Source organism: Giraffa tippelskirchi, chromosome 10 (assembly GCF_054371585.1).
Source record: "Giraffa tippelskirchi isolate mGirTip1 chromosome 10, T2T-mGirTip1v1.2.pri, whole genome shotgun sequence".
In the NCBI taxonomy this organism is placed as follows: Eukaryota; Metazoa; Chordata; class Mammalia; order Artiodactyla; family Giraffidae; genus Giraffa; species Giraffa tippelskirchi.
The window spans coordinates 160,840,293-160,859,571 of NC_137284.1; the positions used below are offsets into that span (position 1 = coordinate 160,840,293).

The window sequence follows — 19,279 nt, forward strand, 5'->3', positions numbered from 1 at the left end:
TGAGTGTCCCTCCTGAGTCTCTGAAGAGTTACTGGTGTTATCCCATGATTCCCCTTGTGTTCTATCCGCTACCCGTCCCAGTGTTTCACACTCATCACCTTCTTCCTGGAACACTGTGCCAGACAGAACAGGGACCACTTTCCAATTTTAGGCTGAAGGCTAAAGAAACTAAAGATCTTCAGGCTGAACAAACTAAGGCTCCAAAAGATAAAGTAACTGACATGGCAAAGGCCACAGAGCTAAGGGCTCGACCCAGCCCTGCCACCTGCTAGCCTCGTGATATCTGAGTGAACGGTTCAGCATTTAAAGTGTCAGATTTATCATCCCAAGCGTAGGACGATGAAGTCCGACTCACAGGGCCGTTGTGCTGAACGGCTTCCGTAAGGTGCCACGTGAGGCCTGGCAGACGGAAGGGATTTAGAAACAAGGGCAAGCCGACAGACGGATGCACAGCTGACTGGTGGAAGGTCGGCTGGGCTGGCGAAGCTCGCTGTGTGGCTGTGACGAGTTGTCAGTAACCTCAGGATGGTTTTCACAAACGCCAGCGAGGAACAGGTTCTGGAGCTGCTTGGCTACGACAAGGGCAGAGAAGCCTTGAGGCGGCAGACTCTGGAGGTCACTGAGTGTCACCATCCAGGCTTCCTTCCAGCCTGGGCCACGGTGTAGACCGTCACCCGCACTGCCGGAACCCACCTACGGACGGTGTGCGGAGGCCGCCTCCACTGCGATCTCCTCACACGGGCCTGTCAGGATGGGGTTTTCCTGGGCTCCAAGGTCATGTCACTCACACTGCCGAGTGTGTTGATATGTGGGCAAGTCAACGGTCTTCACCTCCCTTGAGGACGTGAATCATCGATGCTGCTGATGGTAGCATGAGCCAGGCGTCTGTAGAACCCGCTAGTTGACAGGGGCTCCAGCCGAGGGAACTGCTGCCTCTGGATGGTCTGCCAGTGTTGCCTCGGAGCCCTCGAGCTCCTCAATTTGCTGTTAAGACTGAGACGTGACCATCATGCTGGCTGACAGCAGTTTCTCCACTTGGAGGGCATGGCAGGGGCGTCTGAGATGGGCCAGCACTGTCTGGAGGGCTCTGAGTCCTCCACAGAGACCCCATATCGGGCCGTGCTCGGGAATGACCCAGTGGTCACAAGTTCCTTCCTGAATTTTGTGGGTCTCCCAATGGGCGAGCAAACCGCAAACATCCCCAGGGCTTCCTGCAGGATGGCCGCCCAGCTCGGCAGGTGAATGGGCGTGAAGGTGGGTCACAGGGGCCGGAGCATAGCGGGACCCCTGTTGTAACTAGGCACGGATGTCGCGCTCAGCGTCTATGAGGGGAAGGCCCCTTGGGGCTCGGCCTGTGTGCCGGGCAGGAATGGACCCCACGGGCTTCAGGTCGTGGCCCAGGCTGTCCCGGGGCTCCTGGGGTCAAGGTTGAACTGTGCCCGCCAGGACCTTGGGCTGTGGCCTTGACGCAGAGCTGGGTCTGTGCAGAGGGGGCGGGCACAGCGCAGTCGCAGGCATGGGTGGGCCTCACCCCTCGCGTCTGGGGCCCGGAGAGAAGTGGGTAGGTTTGGACTCAGACTCGGGCAGATGGAAGGAGGCATGCAGACATGAAGGCTGAGGAGACGGCCTGGGACGGACGCCCCTCAGAGCCCGAGGGGCCAGCCTCGTCCTGGGCCCGGCCTCTAGCCCGTAAAGACACAGCTCCGCGGCCTGGACACACCTGCCCCCGGAGCTGGGCTGTGTCTGTGCGTGGCTTCCGGCCTGGACACACCTGCCCCCAGAGCTGGGCTGTGTCTGGGCGTGGCTTCCGGCCTGGACACACCTGCCTGTGTGCCCTGCTCCTGCATCTGAGCTCTTCCAGGCCCCACATCTTCAACGACCAAGACCAGGACTTTCCTACCAGCCTAAAAAGTGAGTTTTCTATGAGGAAACCTCAGTAACTCGTCCCACCCATGCAGCGAGCCCTCACGAGCCTGGAGGAAGGGAGGGGAGCTCTGCTCAGAGTCCCCAGCGGCCCGGGACCGCGGGAGGCTCCGGGCCTGGCCCTGGGCGGGTGCATTGCAGACACCAGGGCCCCGTCCTCGCGCCCGGAGGCAGGATGGCGGGGAGCACGGTGTGCACATGTGTGCCGCAGCAGTTGGTGGCACACACACAAGAACAACTGCAGAAAGAAGATCACGGGCACCGACCAAGCGAAGCCGCGCCATCCGCAGGGACCCACCCAGAGACCGTCAGTCGGCGCACCCCGGTCACTGGCTTCTCCGAGTGAGCAGAGGCTGCGGACACAGACAGCGAGGGGCGCGGCCTCAAAGGGCCAGGGCGGGGGAGACCCGCGGAGGTCCGGGGACAGTCCCAGGGACACGGGGTAGAGCAGCACGTCTGGCTCCGCTGCACCTGTGACCGGCAGGGGGGTCGGCCGCCTGCACCCCCGCCCCGCACGGAAGCCCGGCCTCGGGGTCCTGGGCCTCTGTGTACAGCACAGGACGGGACAGCACGGGAGGGTGGATCTTACAGGAAAGAAGAACCCTCGGGAGGGGCGGGGGCCAGGACCCAGCGCAGCTGGGGAAGCACGGGGCTGGGGTCTAGGTGGAGACTTGAAGGAGATCGGGCATGGGGGGACATGGCCCAGAAGCCCCCGAGGCCTCCGGCACTTGACGCTGCTGCAGGAGATCATCTGTCCTCCTGGGTGTGCGAGTCGCTCAGTCGTGTCTGACTCTCTGTGACCCCGTGGACGGTAGCCCTACAGGCTCCTCCGTCCATGGGATTCTCCAGGCAAGAATACTGGAGTGGGCTGCATTTCCTTCTCAGGAGATCGTCCCGATCCCAGCACATGCCGAAGCCTAACCAAACAGTCTGGTTACTTGTGCTTTTAGACTGGGAGGTCCACCAACACGGGTCTAAGTAGTGAGGAGGCGACCGTGCTTCTCTGCTTCTTCATTTCCACCAGAAAGGCAGCTGGCCGTGTTTACAGTGTGGCTTTTCACACAGAAACATGTTCGTGATGCTCTGGGCGAGCTGCGGCAGAGGGCGGGGTGGGGGCAGAGCCCAGCTGAGTGAGGAGGCGGACCAGCAGAACCCGTGTCCACAGACCTTCAGTGCCGCCCGTTTATGCTCCATTGTCCTTCCGCCCAGAAGCCTGGGGTGAGTCTGAATGAAGGTAGTTCTCGGAGGTCCAGCCTCCGGCTGCGCCCAGAATCCTGGCCAGGACCGTCCCTCTTCAGCACGTCACCCTAACCTGCTCCTGGCCCGGCCTCCCTCCTCCACGCCAAGGACCCTGGTGATGACCCTGGGCCTGTTTGGAAAACCCCAGCCCCTCTCCCTAAGTCAAGGTCAGCTGATGAGCAAACCTCAGTCTCATCTGCAACCCCACCTTCACTTTGTTACAAAGGCGGCACCTGCATGGGTCCCGGGGGCAGGACGTGGGTCCTGGGGCTGGTCCTCCACTGCCAACCAGCAGGAGGACCAAGTGTGACCGGTCAGACTCAGGCTCCCTCTCAAGAGCAAAGCGACTCTGCGAGCCGGGGTGTCTGCTGCCCGTCACAGGCCTGGGGCGGTGCCGGCGGTGCCCCCGTCACCTAGGGCCGAGATCAGCCCCGAGGCTGACGGAGACTGCAGTCAACCTGACGGCTCTGGATGCCTCGGTCTGCTAAGAAGTCTGACCGAAGTGCAGCGAGAAGAGGGGGCAGAAGAAGGAGGGAGGGGAGGGGAGGAGCGTCAGAAACGGGAGGAGAGCTGGCAGAGTCGGACCCTCCTGCTGACCGCTGACCTCCTGGAGGTCTAAGCAGCAACCGCTGTTGCCAGTTACAACGATGGGCCACAGTTACACAGGAGAAGGTCTCTACTTTTAGGAGACACAGGCTAAACCATTTAGACACATAAACCCCACTTTGAAATAATTCAGCCAACAATGAAGTAAAGCAGACGGATCACACAAAAAAGGCAAAATACTGAGTGGCAGCCGTGTGGAGTCTGGCCCGTGGGGATGCAGGTGATCATCAAATTATCACTTCAACCTGAGGGTCTGAAAACTTTTGCAATGAAAAGTGTGGGGGAAATGGTGCCAAGCTGGCCTTCTTTGCAAAGCACCCCTGGGATCAGGGGGATGGGGGGATGACCCTTGTCATCCCCCTGATGTCCTGGCTCACCTCTGGCTCCAGGTTCTCGGGTGGCAGTGTAAAGGGGGCGTTGCACACGTGGCCCTTCTGCTGTGCAGGGGTGTCAGGGCTGCAGGGGCGGCGGCAGGCGGGCCGGGGGCAGGCAGGGAACAGCCATGGGCACGGTCCTTCCGGGTCTGTGCCTTGGGAGGCAGCGCCCTGCATTCATCTCCTTGAATACGATCTCATCAGTGACTCGGAAGCATCTGAAACACGCTTATGAACTGTGCAGAGAGCAGATGCTGACGAGGAGGCACCGTGGTGAGCTGGTGTCCAACTCCCCTAGGCTTTGAACAGGATGCATTTATCGGAAGTGAATGCAGGGTTCAGTTCCAACTTAGGATGGACGGAGGGGAGCTGGGCCCTGTGAGGAGCCCATCGCATGATGAACAGACACTGGGAACGTCTGCACGGAGGGAACACAGCCCGGCGTGGCCTCCGGAGGCTGTGATCGGCTGCTCGGAGCGTGGGATCCAGCGCGGGCCCAGCAGAGGGGCCCAGGCCTGGCCCCCGGCCTGAATCCCGGCCCCTGGCCCGAGTCCCCCTGAAGCTGAGACTGTGCAGCCTCGGCTGTGGGAGGTGAGACGTGCGGACACCAGGAGGTCGGACGTCTCGCGTGGCCAGTGGTCCAGCTTCCAGGAAGGGAGTGAACAGGAGGCAGAAGCTGGACCCGGGTGGCTGGCACAGCCCCCAGCTGGCCAAGCAGCCCTCCGCTCTGGGGGGCTCCGGGGTGTTGTGCCCACAGCCCCAGGCCCAGACTCCAGACGCTCTGGCCCTGCAGGGCTCAGCCCCACGAGGAGGCCTGGGAGCATCTGGAACACGGCTTTTGCCTCTTCTCTGCTTCCCTTCGAAACTCTTCAGCCCCAGGCAGCCCAGCCTCTGCGAAGGAAGCAGCAGCCCCCACACACACTGCCGCAGTATTTCCTTTTCAGCACCAACATATCCACGGCCTCCCCCGTCTGGAGGCAGTTACTCGGCTGGTTCTGAGGCCATAAAAGGGGGGGTGAAGACAAGACAGCCGGTCAGGTACTTCTCTGGACACGTCGCTTTCTTGGGCAGCTGCCTCACACAAGATGAGAAGAAATCTGGCTCGCTGTCAGATTCGGGAGAATTTCCCACGACCGATCGCTGCAGGCAAAGCTGGTCACTCAGACGTGACCAAACCAGGATGTTCCCTGCGGAGATCCTGTTCAGAGTTGGGGAAACGTGTCAACCAAAGGTTTGCTCGGAAAGAAATTTTCTGTGTGTTTTGAGGGAAGTGGTGCTCTGTCAAGGACGGCGGCTGTGGGTGTATTTTAGACGTTCTGTCCGTGGAAGTGTGAAGTCTTTGCTCACTTTGCTGACACGAGAGTCTCAGATGAGTCCACAGAAACACGTAGGGTGTTCCATCATCACAGGGCAACTCGGATCCAGATCCAGCGCCTTCATCTGCCCAGGTGGGGTGGGGGGCAGGCAGGGGAGGGGTGGGGGGCAGGCCAGGGCGGGTGGGGGGCAGGCGTGGGAGGGGTGGGCGGCAGGCCGGGAAGGGTGGGCGGCAGGCCGGGGAGGGTGGGTGGCAGGCAGGGGAGGGGTGGGGGGCAGGCCCGGGCCCTCGGGGGTGGCACGCGACATGCTCAGCCGGCCACGGTCCTTTGGGTCACACGTGGCCGAAGCCTGGTGCCATGGGTGACGCGGCTCCAGGGAAGAGCCGGGCGGGAGTCACTCAGAGCCTCCTTCGCCCCGTCTGCCAGGTAAGGCCGGGGCGCGGCTGTGAGTGTGTCAGCAGTGACACCCTGAAGGCCACACCTCGAGACGCGGCCTCAAGGGCCCTCCTGTCCACCCCGTGTCTGCGTCCCCGACGTGACCTTCTGTCCGGTGTCATCGCTAAGCACCCCGAACCCCCGTGTCTCTCTCGTTATCATAAGTCAGAATCTCAGACTTTGTCTAAGACGGTACAACACCACAGCATCTTATTCCTGTCCTTAGCTTGTAAAGAACAGGAATGTGGGGATTATTGCATAATTCTTTTAAAAATGCAAAAAAACCAAAGCATATTAAAGCTTTTTAAATTCTTTAAACTTCTGAGCTCTATAGACTAGACTCAGCACAGCACCAGCCAACATCTTGTAAATCTGCCTTCTTCTTTGAAAGACAATTTGTTTGCAGCTAGAACCTCCGGGCTGTCAGGGACGGAAAGTTGCTGGCCCGGCCACTTTGAACTTCCCACCAACCTGCTGATGGGCGTGCCGGGGGTGTCCCAGCCTCAGCTGGACCGGCCCCAGTGTGGGCGGGGCGTGGGCAGTGGGGAGGTGTTTCAGGCTGGCAGCCGACCAGCAGAGACGTGGACGGGGTGGAGGGGCGAAGCCCGCACACTGCCCTGGGGGGTCCAGGTGGGTGTCCCGGCCATGCCCATCAGGGAGCATGGTGGAAGCCCAGCAGCACTCCTGTCTCTCGGGTAGAGGGTGGACGTGGGTGCTGGGGGAGTGTGTCTGACACATGACGCTGTAGTGAGCGCCCCGACACCCATGTGGCATCAACATCAGCTTCAGGGACCAGGGTGCGTGGAGGCCCACCCTATCTACACTGCTCCATCACGGAGCAGACGGAACAGTCGGACAACACTAAGCAGGTCTCAGGAAGCGGCCTTTCTCCCTGGTGGAGTCTGGCGAGACCACCAGGAGTTTAAGGCACGCCGTCGCCCTAGGGTCCCGCTCGGGGAAGGTGCAGGCCGAGACCTGACCACAGGGTCCCCTTCTGAGAGTTGAGAGGGCGGGAGCGTGGAGGGCCGAACCTGGGATGAACATGTGCGACCAGACCCACGCGTCCAGGGAGGCTCCGTCTGCCTACCTGTCTCTGCAGGCTGGGCTCTGCGACGGCCACGCGGTCAGGAACGGCGGCTTCTGTTGAGCGCCCCGCGCCAGAGTCCGGGCGAGAAAGCACTTCCGTGTGAAGCCCTGGCTCCAGCCCACCAGCGGGCAGCAGGCCCGAGGCTCCGGTCCGAGGGTTCCCAGGGCCCTGGTCCCCTTGGGGCTGGACCCCTGCCCCCACCAGAGGCTGAAGACAGGCTGCCCTACGTCCCCGAGGCCCTGGCCTGGGACCCACCGGCTGCAGGGCGTGTGGCCCGGAATGTGTCGTGCTCTGGTTGGCGCTGCAGGAAGGCGCTTGAGGAAGAGCCTTTGAACTTGAGTGTTTATCGTGTGGGCCCGACAACCAAGGAAGCTAGAGGTTTCCACACAGGCTGACCGTCTGCCCCACACCGCTACTCATTTGGGGTGCAGCTGGAATCCCCCACCCAGATTCTCTCCGAGGACAAGGGCCAAGCTCGGTTGACCGGACGTCCCTGAGTTGGCCAGCAGTCCTTGGTGCACAGTTCAGTTCAGTCGCTCAGTCATGTCTGACTCCTTGTGACTCCACGTACTTCAGCGCGCCAGGCCTCCCTGTCCATCACCAACTCCCAGAGTAATGTCTCCGCTTTTTAATATGCTGTCTAGGTTGGTCATAACTTCCCTCCCAAGGAGCAAGCATCTTTTAATTTCATGGCTGCAGTCACCATCTGCAGTGATTTTGGAGCCCATAAAGATAGTCTGTCACTGTTTCCCCATCTATTTGCCATGAAGTGATGGGACTGGATGCCATGATCTTCGTTTTCTGAATGTTGAGTTTTAAGCCAACTTTTTCACTCTTCTCTTTCACTTTCATCAGAGACTCTTTAGTTCTTTGCTTTCTGCCATAAGGGTGGCATCATCTGCATATCTGAGGTTACTGATATATTGATATTTCTTGGCGCACAGCAGGTACTTAAATATGTTTGTTATTGGCTTTCCTCCTATATATAAAACAAATTGCAACAGCTCTTATTTTTGGAGCTCTTTAGGGAAAAGCCCTTCAGACATCACAGAACTGGTCTGAACACCAACTAAGCTGTTAGAAAAACCTTACATCTAGAAGCGTGTTAAGATTTTACAGCAGTGTGTCATTCCCAGGCTCGGGTCCAGAGCCACACAGGCGCCAGTCTTTGCTCTTCCCGTCCTGTGAGCAGGGAGGGAGTTGCTGCCTTTGCCACTGCGTCCCTCGGGCAGACGGGCAGCAGACAGGACCCCGGTCCTGCCTTCGGGTGGCACCGCCCGGCCCCCTGCTCCCAGCGCTGGATGGAGGCTGTGACCCAGGGTAGCCATCCCTGCCAGGGTGCTGGTCTTTCCTCTGAGACCTGAGTGGCTTCGCTGAGCCCTCGGACATGTCAGCCCATGAAATACGTGCTGTCACGTCTGAAGTCTGCCTGAATCCCTCCCACCCTCCGCCACCAACTCACTCCACGAGCACCCATGTCACACGAGGTCACACTTACGTCACTCGTCACGTGAAGCTGGCATTTACATCAAACTTTGGTCACAAACACACGTCAGACTTCCACCCCTGCAGGGGGTGTGTATTAGTCGCAGACCTCCCCCGCCCCCGCCCTGCCACCAACCCCGGCGTGGAACCTGCTGGAACACGGGAGGCTGGAGCGTCTCCAGATAGTGACGGAAAGCAGGAACGGCCGGGTGGGAAGACGCACATTCAGCCCGCGCATCTCTTCACATCCCCGGGGCGTCTGCCTCTGCAGTCGCCTGTCGGCTCACACGTCAAGGAGACGGAGGGCTGGCATCTCCCCGTGTCCCCTCTCTTGGCAGCGACTCCTGGCCAGGCAGCAGGTGCCCAGTGATGCTGGGGACGCCCCTGTGCTCCGCCCACAGCCTGCCCTGCCTGCAGGACTGCCTCACTGACCCCACGGCCCTGAGTCCAAGGGCGACGGTGTGACCCACAGGACAGGGGAGGACGAGGCTCCAGGCGTTCGGAACCAAGCCCCGAGTCCAGAGCAGCAGCAGCAGCAGACCCTGAGCTCGCTGGCGTCTACCTGTGCCCACCCCCACCGCCGCGCCTCCAGGGCCGGGTGGGGCGTGCAGGGCGATGGGCTCGGAATCGAAAATGCGACACAAATGAACTTATTTACAAAGCGGGAAGGGACACACAGACACAGATAACAAACCGATGGGTCCCAAAGGGGCGGCGGGGAAGGGCTAGCGGGAGTTTGGGATCAACACACACACACACACTTCTGTATATAAAGCAGGCGGGCAACAAGGTCCTCCTGGGTAGCACGGGGAACTATACTCAATATTCTGTAATAAGTGAAAAGAATCTGAAAAAGAGTATATGTGTGTGGGTCACTGAATCACTTTGCTGTACACTTGACACTAACAACAACATTGTAAATCAACTCTACGCCAATAAAATAAAAAAATACCCCCGAGCCGGGCGGTACGTACAGGTCAGCACCGCCCCCCGACCCCCGGAGCTGGGTCAGCACCACCGGCCCGCCCCCCGACCCCCGCCCCCCGAGCCGGGCGGTACCTACAGGTCAGCACCGCCGGCTCGCCCCCCGCCCCCAGAGCCGGGTCAGCACCTACGGCCCGCCCCCCGCCCCCCGAGCCGGGCGGTACGTACAGGTCAGCACCGCCCCCCGCCCCCCGCCCCCCGCGCCGGGCGGTACCTACAGGTCAGCACCGCCGTGCAGCGGTTCTTCGGCAGGTTCTCCTCCCTCTGGGCCACGAGCGAGCTGTTGGGCTCGGCCTGGTAGGCACACAGCGCCTCCCACTCCTTCTCCAGGCGGTTCTTGTTCTTCAGGTGGTCCTCCATGTAGGCCTGGAACGGAGAGCGAGCATCGGCCCGGCGCCTGGGGGGCGTGGGCCCGGGGGCGGCCCCAGGCGGAGCCTGCGCTTTACCTGCGCGGACGAGGCGGGCTGGCCCCGCGGCTGGGAAGGGGGCCGAGCAGGAAGCAGACGTGGCGGGGGCGTGTGTCCCACGTCCCGGGGCAGGGAGCCCACGCCAAGCCCTCGCTGGGGCTGCTGACCCTGCTCCCACTTACCTCTGTTTGCACAGAAGTCTTTTCCTTACAACTGGCCGGCTTCTCTGAACCCACTGGGCGGATGCAGTTTGCTCTGATGGGTGCAGTGTTACGTGGCCGTCAGTGTTAAAAAACAAAACCCCAAAACACAAACCAAATATCTGACTCTCGTCTGCTCCGATCTTAATTTTTCCAGGCACCTGCCTGTGGGCAGTGACACAGGAGAGGCGGACCAGCAAACAGGCCTCCGGAACATTCCCTCCACAGATTCCAGAGCCAGTCTTTTTCACTCACCTTACTGATCTGTTTAGTCCAGAGATGACCGTGGTTTTAAGGAAAAGAATTTCAAAGGACCGACCCAGGTGGCTTTATTGGGCCCAAAGGAAATAGTCTCATCTAACATCTTGCTTGTGGGTTTTCAAACATGTCTACACGGCAGAGTGAAACACACACATACATGCATGCATACACCTGTGAACACACACATACGTGTGCACACTCGGAGTCAGGTCTCCGGTGGTCAGGCACTCCAGTGTCTGGCCAAGGTTGACATCTCTGCCAGGCCCACCCTGACCCCCTGTCGGCCCCTTCCTCTGCTCAGCCCAATGACCACCCCTCCAGTTGACCACCACTGCTCTTGGCTGCCCTGCCTCATTGGCATCCGCCCAGGGGACAGACGGGCACAGGAAAAGGAAGGAAGCCCATGGACAGTCGTGCTGAGATCTCACACCTCTCAGTAAAATGCGGAGTACAGCTGGTCTGAACTGCTCTGTATTATTCAGTTAACAAACACTGACTCTGTCCATGTTGGTCCGACTGGGGTGTGCATCAGTGCGCACGCGCTGAACCAGGGTGTGGAAGGCAGGTGCCTGAGGGCGCTGCTCCAGGGGACGGAGTCACGCTCTGGGCTGCCTGGCCCAACCGAGGTGCCCCTGGCCGGTGGCTCCAGGAGGGCCAGTGACGAGGCCCTGGGCGATTATCACACGTCCTTTGATCCCCTGCTACAGCCGCTTAGGGGACTGGTGGATGGCCTTTCGTGCAGATGACGAAGAACTGTGACCGTGAACCCCTTTTCAGGGACAGACCGTGAACCTCAGTAGCTCACCCTCGTGAGGAAGGGAAACATCACAGCAGTTCTAAGCCCACCCCCTGACACGGCCTTTGGGTTTCAGGAAAAGAATTTCAAACGACCGACCCAGGTGGCTTTATTGGGCCCAAAGGAAATAGCCTCATCTTCTAACAGCTTGCTTGTGGGTTTTCAAATATGACCACACAGCAAAATGAAACATCTCTGAAGAAGCAACTTTAGGGCACAGTCCAGAAAATATAAACCACACACTGCTTTCTTTTGGGACAATCATCATGGAACATCACATACATATTTTTTGTACCAAAGTTACTCTAATAAGGATGACATTTTTGCATGACACAGTACTTAAATCTGTGGAAATACTGACCAGCTTATTATCTAGCCTAAAATATGGTGTGGGTGGAGGTCCCAGGAAGGAGGAGTAGTTCTGGGTAAGTATATAGTCTCAGTGCTTCTGGGGCTACTTTTCCCAAGACTGGTTAATGTACAGTCTTACACATGGATGTAAAATGGTTCCTGGCAAAATGATTCGGGATCCTCACTTTTCTTTGGAAAATGCTGTTCACAAAAATCCATCACAGAAGAATGAGCTTCTTTCTGAGAACTGTTGTTTTCTAGAAGTAAGCTATATGGAGAACTGTTGGATCTCTCCTGTAACAGTAAGTCTCAGTTACATCTGACTCTTTGTGACCCCATGGACTGTATGTAGCCCACCAGGCTCCTCTGTCCATGGGATTCTCCAGGCAAGAATAGTGGAATGGGTTGCCATTTCCTTCTCCAGAGGATCTTCCCAACCCAGGGATCCAACCAGGGTCTCCTGCATTGCAGGCAGATTCTTCACTGCTTGAGCAATCGGGGAAGCCCCAAATGAGCTTCTTTCGATAAAACGTGATGGATACTAAAATGATGAACCTTGGAAGGTTTAATCAAATCTCAAATGTTGTCTGTAAAAGGGGCCTCATACTCGAGTCCGCGAGCTGCATCTACTGCGCCTGTGTGCCGTAGAGCCCATACTCTGCCACAGAAGCCACCGTGGTGAGGAACCCCACTCGGGCAGAGAGCCGGAGCGCAGCCAAAAGTAAAAATAAATACAAGGAAGGAAAACACAGGTAAAGTTTCCTCCTCTCAGCGCGCGCTGCTGTAGCCATCTGTGTTTGTCCTGCTCTGGTCACCTCCGTTTGATCTGTTCTGTGCTTCTCCGTTAGCATCTTTACAGAGCGTCGTTCACCATGATAAATGGATATATTCCCCATCCATGTCTGAGGAGCCTTTGCTCCTTACGCTTGTGGATGAGATGCTTTTCTTCTGAGACATGGGAGTGGGTTTCACGTTGTCTGTGGGGAAGCTAGGCTTTGGTCGTAAAAGAATGAGTCTTATACAAAAACAAAACCTGCCCCCATGACTTAATACCACAAAGCGCCTTCTTTTTGAGGGTGTGAGAACAGGTGGAGGGTCCTCCCCAGACACAGCCGCCTCCTGGAATAACTAGGTAAGTGGACGTGAAATTAAATCCCTCTGCGTGCCCCTCTCCCCGACCATAGGTGTCCTAAAAGCTGACATTTAAAACACTTTCATTTAATGTATGTGCATGTACGTGTGAGTGCGTGTGGCGGGGGGGGGGTAGTGGGAATGGCAGGAGGGCTTAGTGTAAAAAACGGTACCTTTTTACTCCATAAACAGCACATGCAGAAAAGGACAGAAAGTGAAGGGAAGCAGAGAGAAAACAGAAGCCGCTGGTTACTCCCCCCAGAGCGAAGCCGCACGGCCGCGGGAAACGCCACCGCTCTTGGCCCGTGAGCGGCTTTTTGTTGTTGCTGTTGTTTTTCTGTCCTGACAGCTGTTGCTTAGGCCTTCGACGACATCAATACTAGGAGGTTTTCTCACTTAAGCTGGAAAGATGCTGAGACGAGGGTCTTCCAGACACACCATCCTGCCGCCTCGGCTGCCTCTCCGCTTCCCCTCTCAGGCCCCCTTTCGCCTCCTTCACGGGCCGGGACTGTGGTCACCATACCACTTGCTCCAAATGCCGCCAGTGGTGCCCCGACAGCATGTCCTTTGTCCAGACTTCCTACCAACCTGCCACGCTGGCCCAGTAAGAACACTTCCCCGTTTGAACTCTTACCCCGTCACCGTCTTTCTCAACATTTCACGCCAATTCTTCTGCCATGAATCCACCCAGATGTCCAGGTCAGTGCAGACGCCACCTCCTCCTTCAGGACCGTCCCCGCCCTGATCTTCCTTTCCTACAACCCACTCCCCACATCAGATACTCACACTTGTAAAACCTGCGTCTCTGTGACGTGAATCCCATTCTGCTTTGTGGGCGCCAGGCCCTCCATCCTCTCGTGAGATCACCTGCTCCAGGCTGGGGCCAATGTTGCATGCACTTAGCACAGAGTCGATATTTGTTGAATGACTGACATAATCTGGAAAACTGTATGTTGTTTTTCAGTCGCTAAGTCGTGTCCAACTGTGCGACCCCATGGACTGCAGCACGTCAGGCTTCCCTGTGCATCACTGTCTCCCAGAGTTTGCTCATTCGTGTCCATTAGTCAGTGATGCCATCCAACCATCTCACCCTCTGTCGTCCCCTTCTCCTCCCGCCTTCAATCTTTCCCAGCATCAGGGTCTTTTCCAATGAGTCGGCTCTTCGCATCAGGTGGCCAAAGAATTGGAGCTTCAGCTTCAGCATCAGTCCTTCCAATGAATATGCAGGGTTGCTTTCCTTTAGGATTGATTAGTTTGACCTCTGCACCAATCCAAGAACTGTTGCAAGGGACTCTCAAGAGTCTTCTCCAGCACCACAAATTGAAGTAATTTGTATTACAGGTAAAATTGTATATTGATTAGTGACATTCCAAAATCTTTGCCATCAAATTGAAAACTTGGAAGAACTGCCCCCAAAAGCACCATAAAGACTTTGGAATGTTTCTTTAAATATATCCTGCTGCCTTCTTCCTTTCTGAGTTACCCAAGGAATATCCATACAATTCATGTCGAATGTTCCCGTGACAATCTCAAGGTCTCACAGGTTTGGAGGCATGGCCAGGGTTCAGGAAGCTCTTCTTCCAGGCTGTTTGTTCTTAACCCCCTTCAGCGTCCAGGTCTGTGTCGTCTCTGCGGGTCATTTCTGGGGACCCCGTGCCCTGAGTGAGCAGCCTCGTTGGGGATATGCTGTGCGCTGTCACCGTGAAAGGAGTCTGTCTTCCCCACGGGTGGTGAGCTCCTAGGGCGGAGGGACCTGTCCTCCACCAACACCATCACCCCGCAGAGAGGAAGCTCGGTACACAGAACAGAGCATGGGTCACCAGCACTGGAGGGGGGCTGGCCAAGAGAGGGGGACCCCCCACCACTTGGAAGACCCCAGTCAAGTGCAGAGTCAGGGCTCAGCACCCTTTGGTTCAACCTGAAGAGCTTAGATAGTTGAGTTAAGACAGCTACTGTAGTTCATAGGGACCTTTGGAAGCAAGTCTTAAATCCCGAAGAGTTGCTCACTATACTCCCCTGGACGTGGGTTCTGACGGGCTCTGGGCTTATAGGCATTGTGTTTCCATAAGCCTGGGCTCCATCAGGGGTACTTCACTTGGGCTGATTTCAGGTGCGTCCTGAGTGCGAAGGTTTCTAAAATCTTCTTGAATTGCGGTACTTTCCAAGAGCCTAGGTTTGATGTACTTGAATAGAAGATAATCTCCAGATCAAACCATTCATGAAAAAAGTCTAGAGCTTTCAGAATATGGGTGTTCTACATTTGCAGTCAGCCTGGCTAACACTGACCTCTTCAGCCTTGAGCACATGATACTACCATGAGGATGGCATCAGCTTTCACAGGACCTAGCTCATGAGATACTAAGTCTAAGGTGTTCCTCTTTAATCTTCCTCATACTTCTGTCTTTAATCTTCCAGATCCTGAGCACGCATGCCCTTTTCTGGCCCACATGATTAGACTGTTTGGGTAGTAAAATGACCAACAGCTTCTGGGCCACAAGGAACACGTGCCATGAGATGACTTTTCAGGAAATGCTCTCCATATGTTGGACAAACCAACTGGCTTCCACATTTAATAGAATCAATTTACACAGAATCTCAAACCTTTGGGACAAAAGTGTTACTGCATTATAATGTGGAGATGTATGCCCACAATTTGTTAATATAGCCCCAGTATTTTTTGCATGGTTTTCTGATCAAATTGTCAACACCTTCAGGTCAAGAAAGTGATTCCTAGGAATATGGAGTGTTTGGGATGCTCTGGAGTATAAAAGAATTTTGTTAATAATCACAGGCACATATTAAAAAAATAATCACAGGCACATTTTTGTATCTTTGGGAAGTTAATTTTACCGTCACTCTCAGAGCCTTTGTGAATGCCGAAGGGAGTTTTCCAACAGGAAGGCAACTTTAATAAAACAGAGAAGGCATTGAGCTTGATTTCAAAAAACTTCTTAATGATGTAATAAACAAAAAGCTTTGGTCCCCACACAGAGGCTTTTTGGGCAAACCGTCTAATTTTACTTACCCTTAATATACTGCTATGCAAAAATGGGAAATCTAGTATATATTTCTAAGGTAGTTCTGGGGCTTGACCGAGTTAACATATGAATTATACTGTGTGACTATAAACTATATACAGATGGAAAAGATGGTGTTTCTCATTAGAGAATCTCTTAATGTCTCTTCCATATTCTGTGACTACAGTGTTCTGGGGACAGTACCATATCTAATGAAATACAATATGTTAAGTCTCCACCAACAGCAGCTGCCAACTGTGGCCTGAGCACAGGAGGGGGGATCACAGTAGAATTGTTACTATGAACCCACCTTGTCTGCGGTCAACCCTCCCTGACACTATTAAAGAGATGAGAAGCACCACCACTAGGAACATAGTTCATGGTTTCAACACTGGTGGTCCTTCTAACAAGCCCGCAGCCTCCTCACAGCATGGGTCAGGGTGGATCCTAGAGCTCCTCCCCACTATGTGCTTCTTATCACTGGTTTCAGACGGAGATGTCATGAGCCAGTCTCGAGGCACTACTGGGAATGCCAGTTTAGAGACATGAAACTGAGCTGCCAATTTCTGGGTGGAAAGAGCTGGTGATGCTGTGTGGGGCTGTGACCCGGCACCTCAGATCATGTCGGGATCTGGACTGTTTCACCAGCACTGTTTTACCAGCATCGATATCAAGGATCAGTCTGCAGGGTCACAAGGAAAGAATCCCAGTTACTAAAATCATCTACTTCACCACATCCAACAAGCCAGCACCTTCCTCATGAAACAGAATATCCACTGGAAGGACTGATGCTGAAGCTGCAATACTTTGGCCACCTGATGCAAAGAGCCAACTCACTGGAAAAGACCCTGATGCTGGGAAAGAATGAAGGCAGGAGGAGAAGGGGATGACAGAGGATGAGATGGTTGGATGGTATCACCGACTCAATGGACATGAGTTTTAGCAAACTCTGGGAGAGTGAAGGACAGAGAAGCCTGGTGTGCTGCAGTCCATGGGGTTACAAAGAGTTGGGCCTGACTTAGCAACTGAACAACAAAACAAGCCAGCATCTGTGGTCTCAAGGGCTTTGGGCTGTGACTGCTCCAAGGAGAGCCAAGGGCACCCGGCCCCGCGGCCCCCAGGTCGTCCTCTGTGCTGCAGGCCTGCTGCTGCCCACCTGTGAATGCTGGGAGGATGGGTCTGCAGACCCGTGCAAATCGGTCTGAATCCAGCCCACAAAGCTGGGATCCTTGTAGATCCCGGCTGCCAAAGTGCTGACCAAACTCACGTGGACTGGTCACAAGAGCCTGGGTGAACAGTGCAGCTTTAGTTCTGTTAAAAGTCACAGAAATGGTGTTATTTTGGCATTTCTTATCGCTAGCAGTGGGGCTTCCCGGGTGGTTCAGTGGTAAAGAATCCATTTGCCAATGCAGAGGTTGCAGGAGACATGGGTTTGATCCTGGGGTTGGGAAGATCCCCTGGAGAAGGGAATGGCTACCCACTCCAGTATTCTTGCCTGGAGAATCCCATGGACAGAGGAGCCTGGCGGGCTGCGGTCCATGGGGTCACAAAGAGCTGGACACGACCTAGCGACTGAGCACGCACACTTGCACCACTAGCAACGAGAGGGCAACATCCTGAGAAGGGCAAGAGGACTTACTAAAGGGAAGAATGAAAATAGGCTTTTAACACAAAATTTGGAAGCTTTTAACACAAAAAGCTAGAACTCATAAGGAGGGCAGGTCATTGCTAAAATCTGGCAAACTCTAAGATCCAGTTGGCTTTACGTCACAATGATCAGTACAGATGGAAACCACTCGTGTCAGCATAAAACCATGTCTGCACAGATCTCTGGAGACTTCTGTGGCTTTGTGGGTCTTCAGACACGAAACCAGTACAGACTGTCCCAGTGAAAGCCCATTTCACAGTGACACTGCCAGAAACAAGCTTCTGCCACTGTGGAGAGGGTGTCATAACAGAGGCTGGGTTTTTGGAAGATCCAGTTATGACTAGGAGAGCTTTGTCTCTATTCTATACTCTATATGGGCGCCTATGCTGTTCTGCATGCTCAGTCTGGCCCAACTCTTTGTGACCCCATGGAGCGCAGCCCACCAGGCTCCTCTGTCCATGGGATTCTCCAGACAAGAATACTGGAGTGGGTTGCCATCTCCTTCTTCAGGGGATCTTACCGACCCGGGGATTGAACCCATATCTCCTGCATTGGCAGGCGGACTCTTTACCACTGGGCCACATGGGAAGCTGGTATGGGTGCCCATGACAGCAATCAGACTGTCTCCTTCTTCAGGGGATCTTACCGACCCAGGGATTGAACCCATATCTCCTGCATTGGCAGGCGGACTCTTTACCACTGGGCCACATGGGAAGCTGGTATGGGTGCCCATGACAGCAATCAGACTGTTCGTTACAATAAGAATACATCCTTTACATTTTCTTGCCTTGTGAGAGGACCCGAAGGTTGGTGCTTTAAAATCAGATGGAATCGGATTTTAACAGCGAGGAGGGAGCTGCTTCTGCTGCCATGTGGGGAGATGATGACCTTTTTCCCTTAAAAATAAACATGGTCACCTGTCTTTATTAATGCATTAAAGGAAGATGTGTATGCTAAATGTTTGAGTTCCAAAAGTAAGACATTTAAGTTATGAGCAAAAAACATGGGAAGATGAAAGGAGAAACGAGGTGGGGTCAATTGTCGGGGCTCAGCCCACATGGACACAGACGCGGGCACAATAAACTGCTGGCTTAGGAGGGCATTTTGTCTGTCATAGATTGCTGCATCTGGCATATTTTAAATGGTATTTGTTAATATTATGCATCAGGCAGGCTAAGATATTTGGAATTAGAAATTCAAAGTAGTCCGTTCAAACTCAGGGAAGGGCAGATATGGTTAGATGATCAGAGGGTAGTTTTATTGTTTCTTAGCTTAGGAAAGGTTTGCTTGAAATGGGAATCACAAACCATACAATCAAGCGTATTCAAATTGCCATCTGACTCCAGTGACAATAACTACACTGGAACCTCCGGATACGGCTGGCACCCTCCTCCCAGGAAGTTTTCACACCTGCCCCGCCCGCCCAGTCTCACCTGCCGAGGGACGAAGGGTCTCACCGGACAGTTACACACGTGCTGTTTTATCTCCTTCAAACCGGAAGCTTAAAGTGCCGAGCAGCTACACATGCGCCCCATTAGAAGGAAGGAGCATGCAGGGACCCAGACCAGGCGGCCCAGCGTGTGGCCCTGTGTTGGCAGCGGGGGCTCACTCGGGAAAAGTCAGCATGACTTGGACTCCAGCCCCTGGGCTGCGTGTGCAAAGCCTGAGGGAGCCCAGTCAGGAGAGAGGAATTAGGAAGACGGGACGAAAGCCCATTCAGGCGGCCTTTCCTCTTTCTATTGCATTTTCAGTATCGCCGCCGAGGAAACCCATTTTCGAGGAGGGACATTTGCACGTGAGCTTGCAGGGGGCAGTCCGCCTCCCTTACCTGGCGAGTTGGGAAGAGGATGAAAGCATGACACGGGCCAGCGAAAGCATCGGGCATGCGCAGCGGAGGCGGCCTCGCCAGCAAACGTGAGCCAGAGCCGTTTCCCCCGGCCTCCCCTGAAAGCTCTGTCTCTCAGGCCGAGCTGTTCTGAAGCTGGAGTGGAATCTCGGCAGGACCAGTGACCCCGGAAA

The 19,279-nt window shown here is 55.4% G+C and overlaps 1 protein-coding gene across 1 annotated transcript in view; it reads right to left on the reverse strand.

Annotated features, from left to right (window-relative positions):
• The window catches only part of PTPRN2 (protein tyrosine phosphatase receptor type N2), a 587,908-nt gene that overhangs the window by 50,195 nt on the left and 518,434 nt on the right, over nucleotides 1-19,279 (reverse strand). The window contains exon 15 of the mRNA XM_081535514.1: nucleotides 9,668-9,815. Coding sequence (XP_081391640.1) covers nucleotides 9,668-9,815 — 148 coding nt within the window. The remainder of the gene's footprint in view (nucleotides 1-9,667; nucleotides 9,816-19,279) is intronic.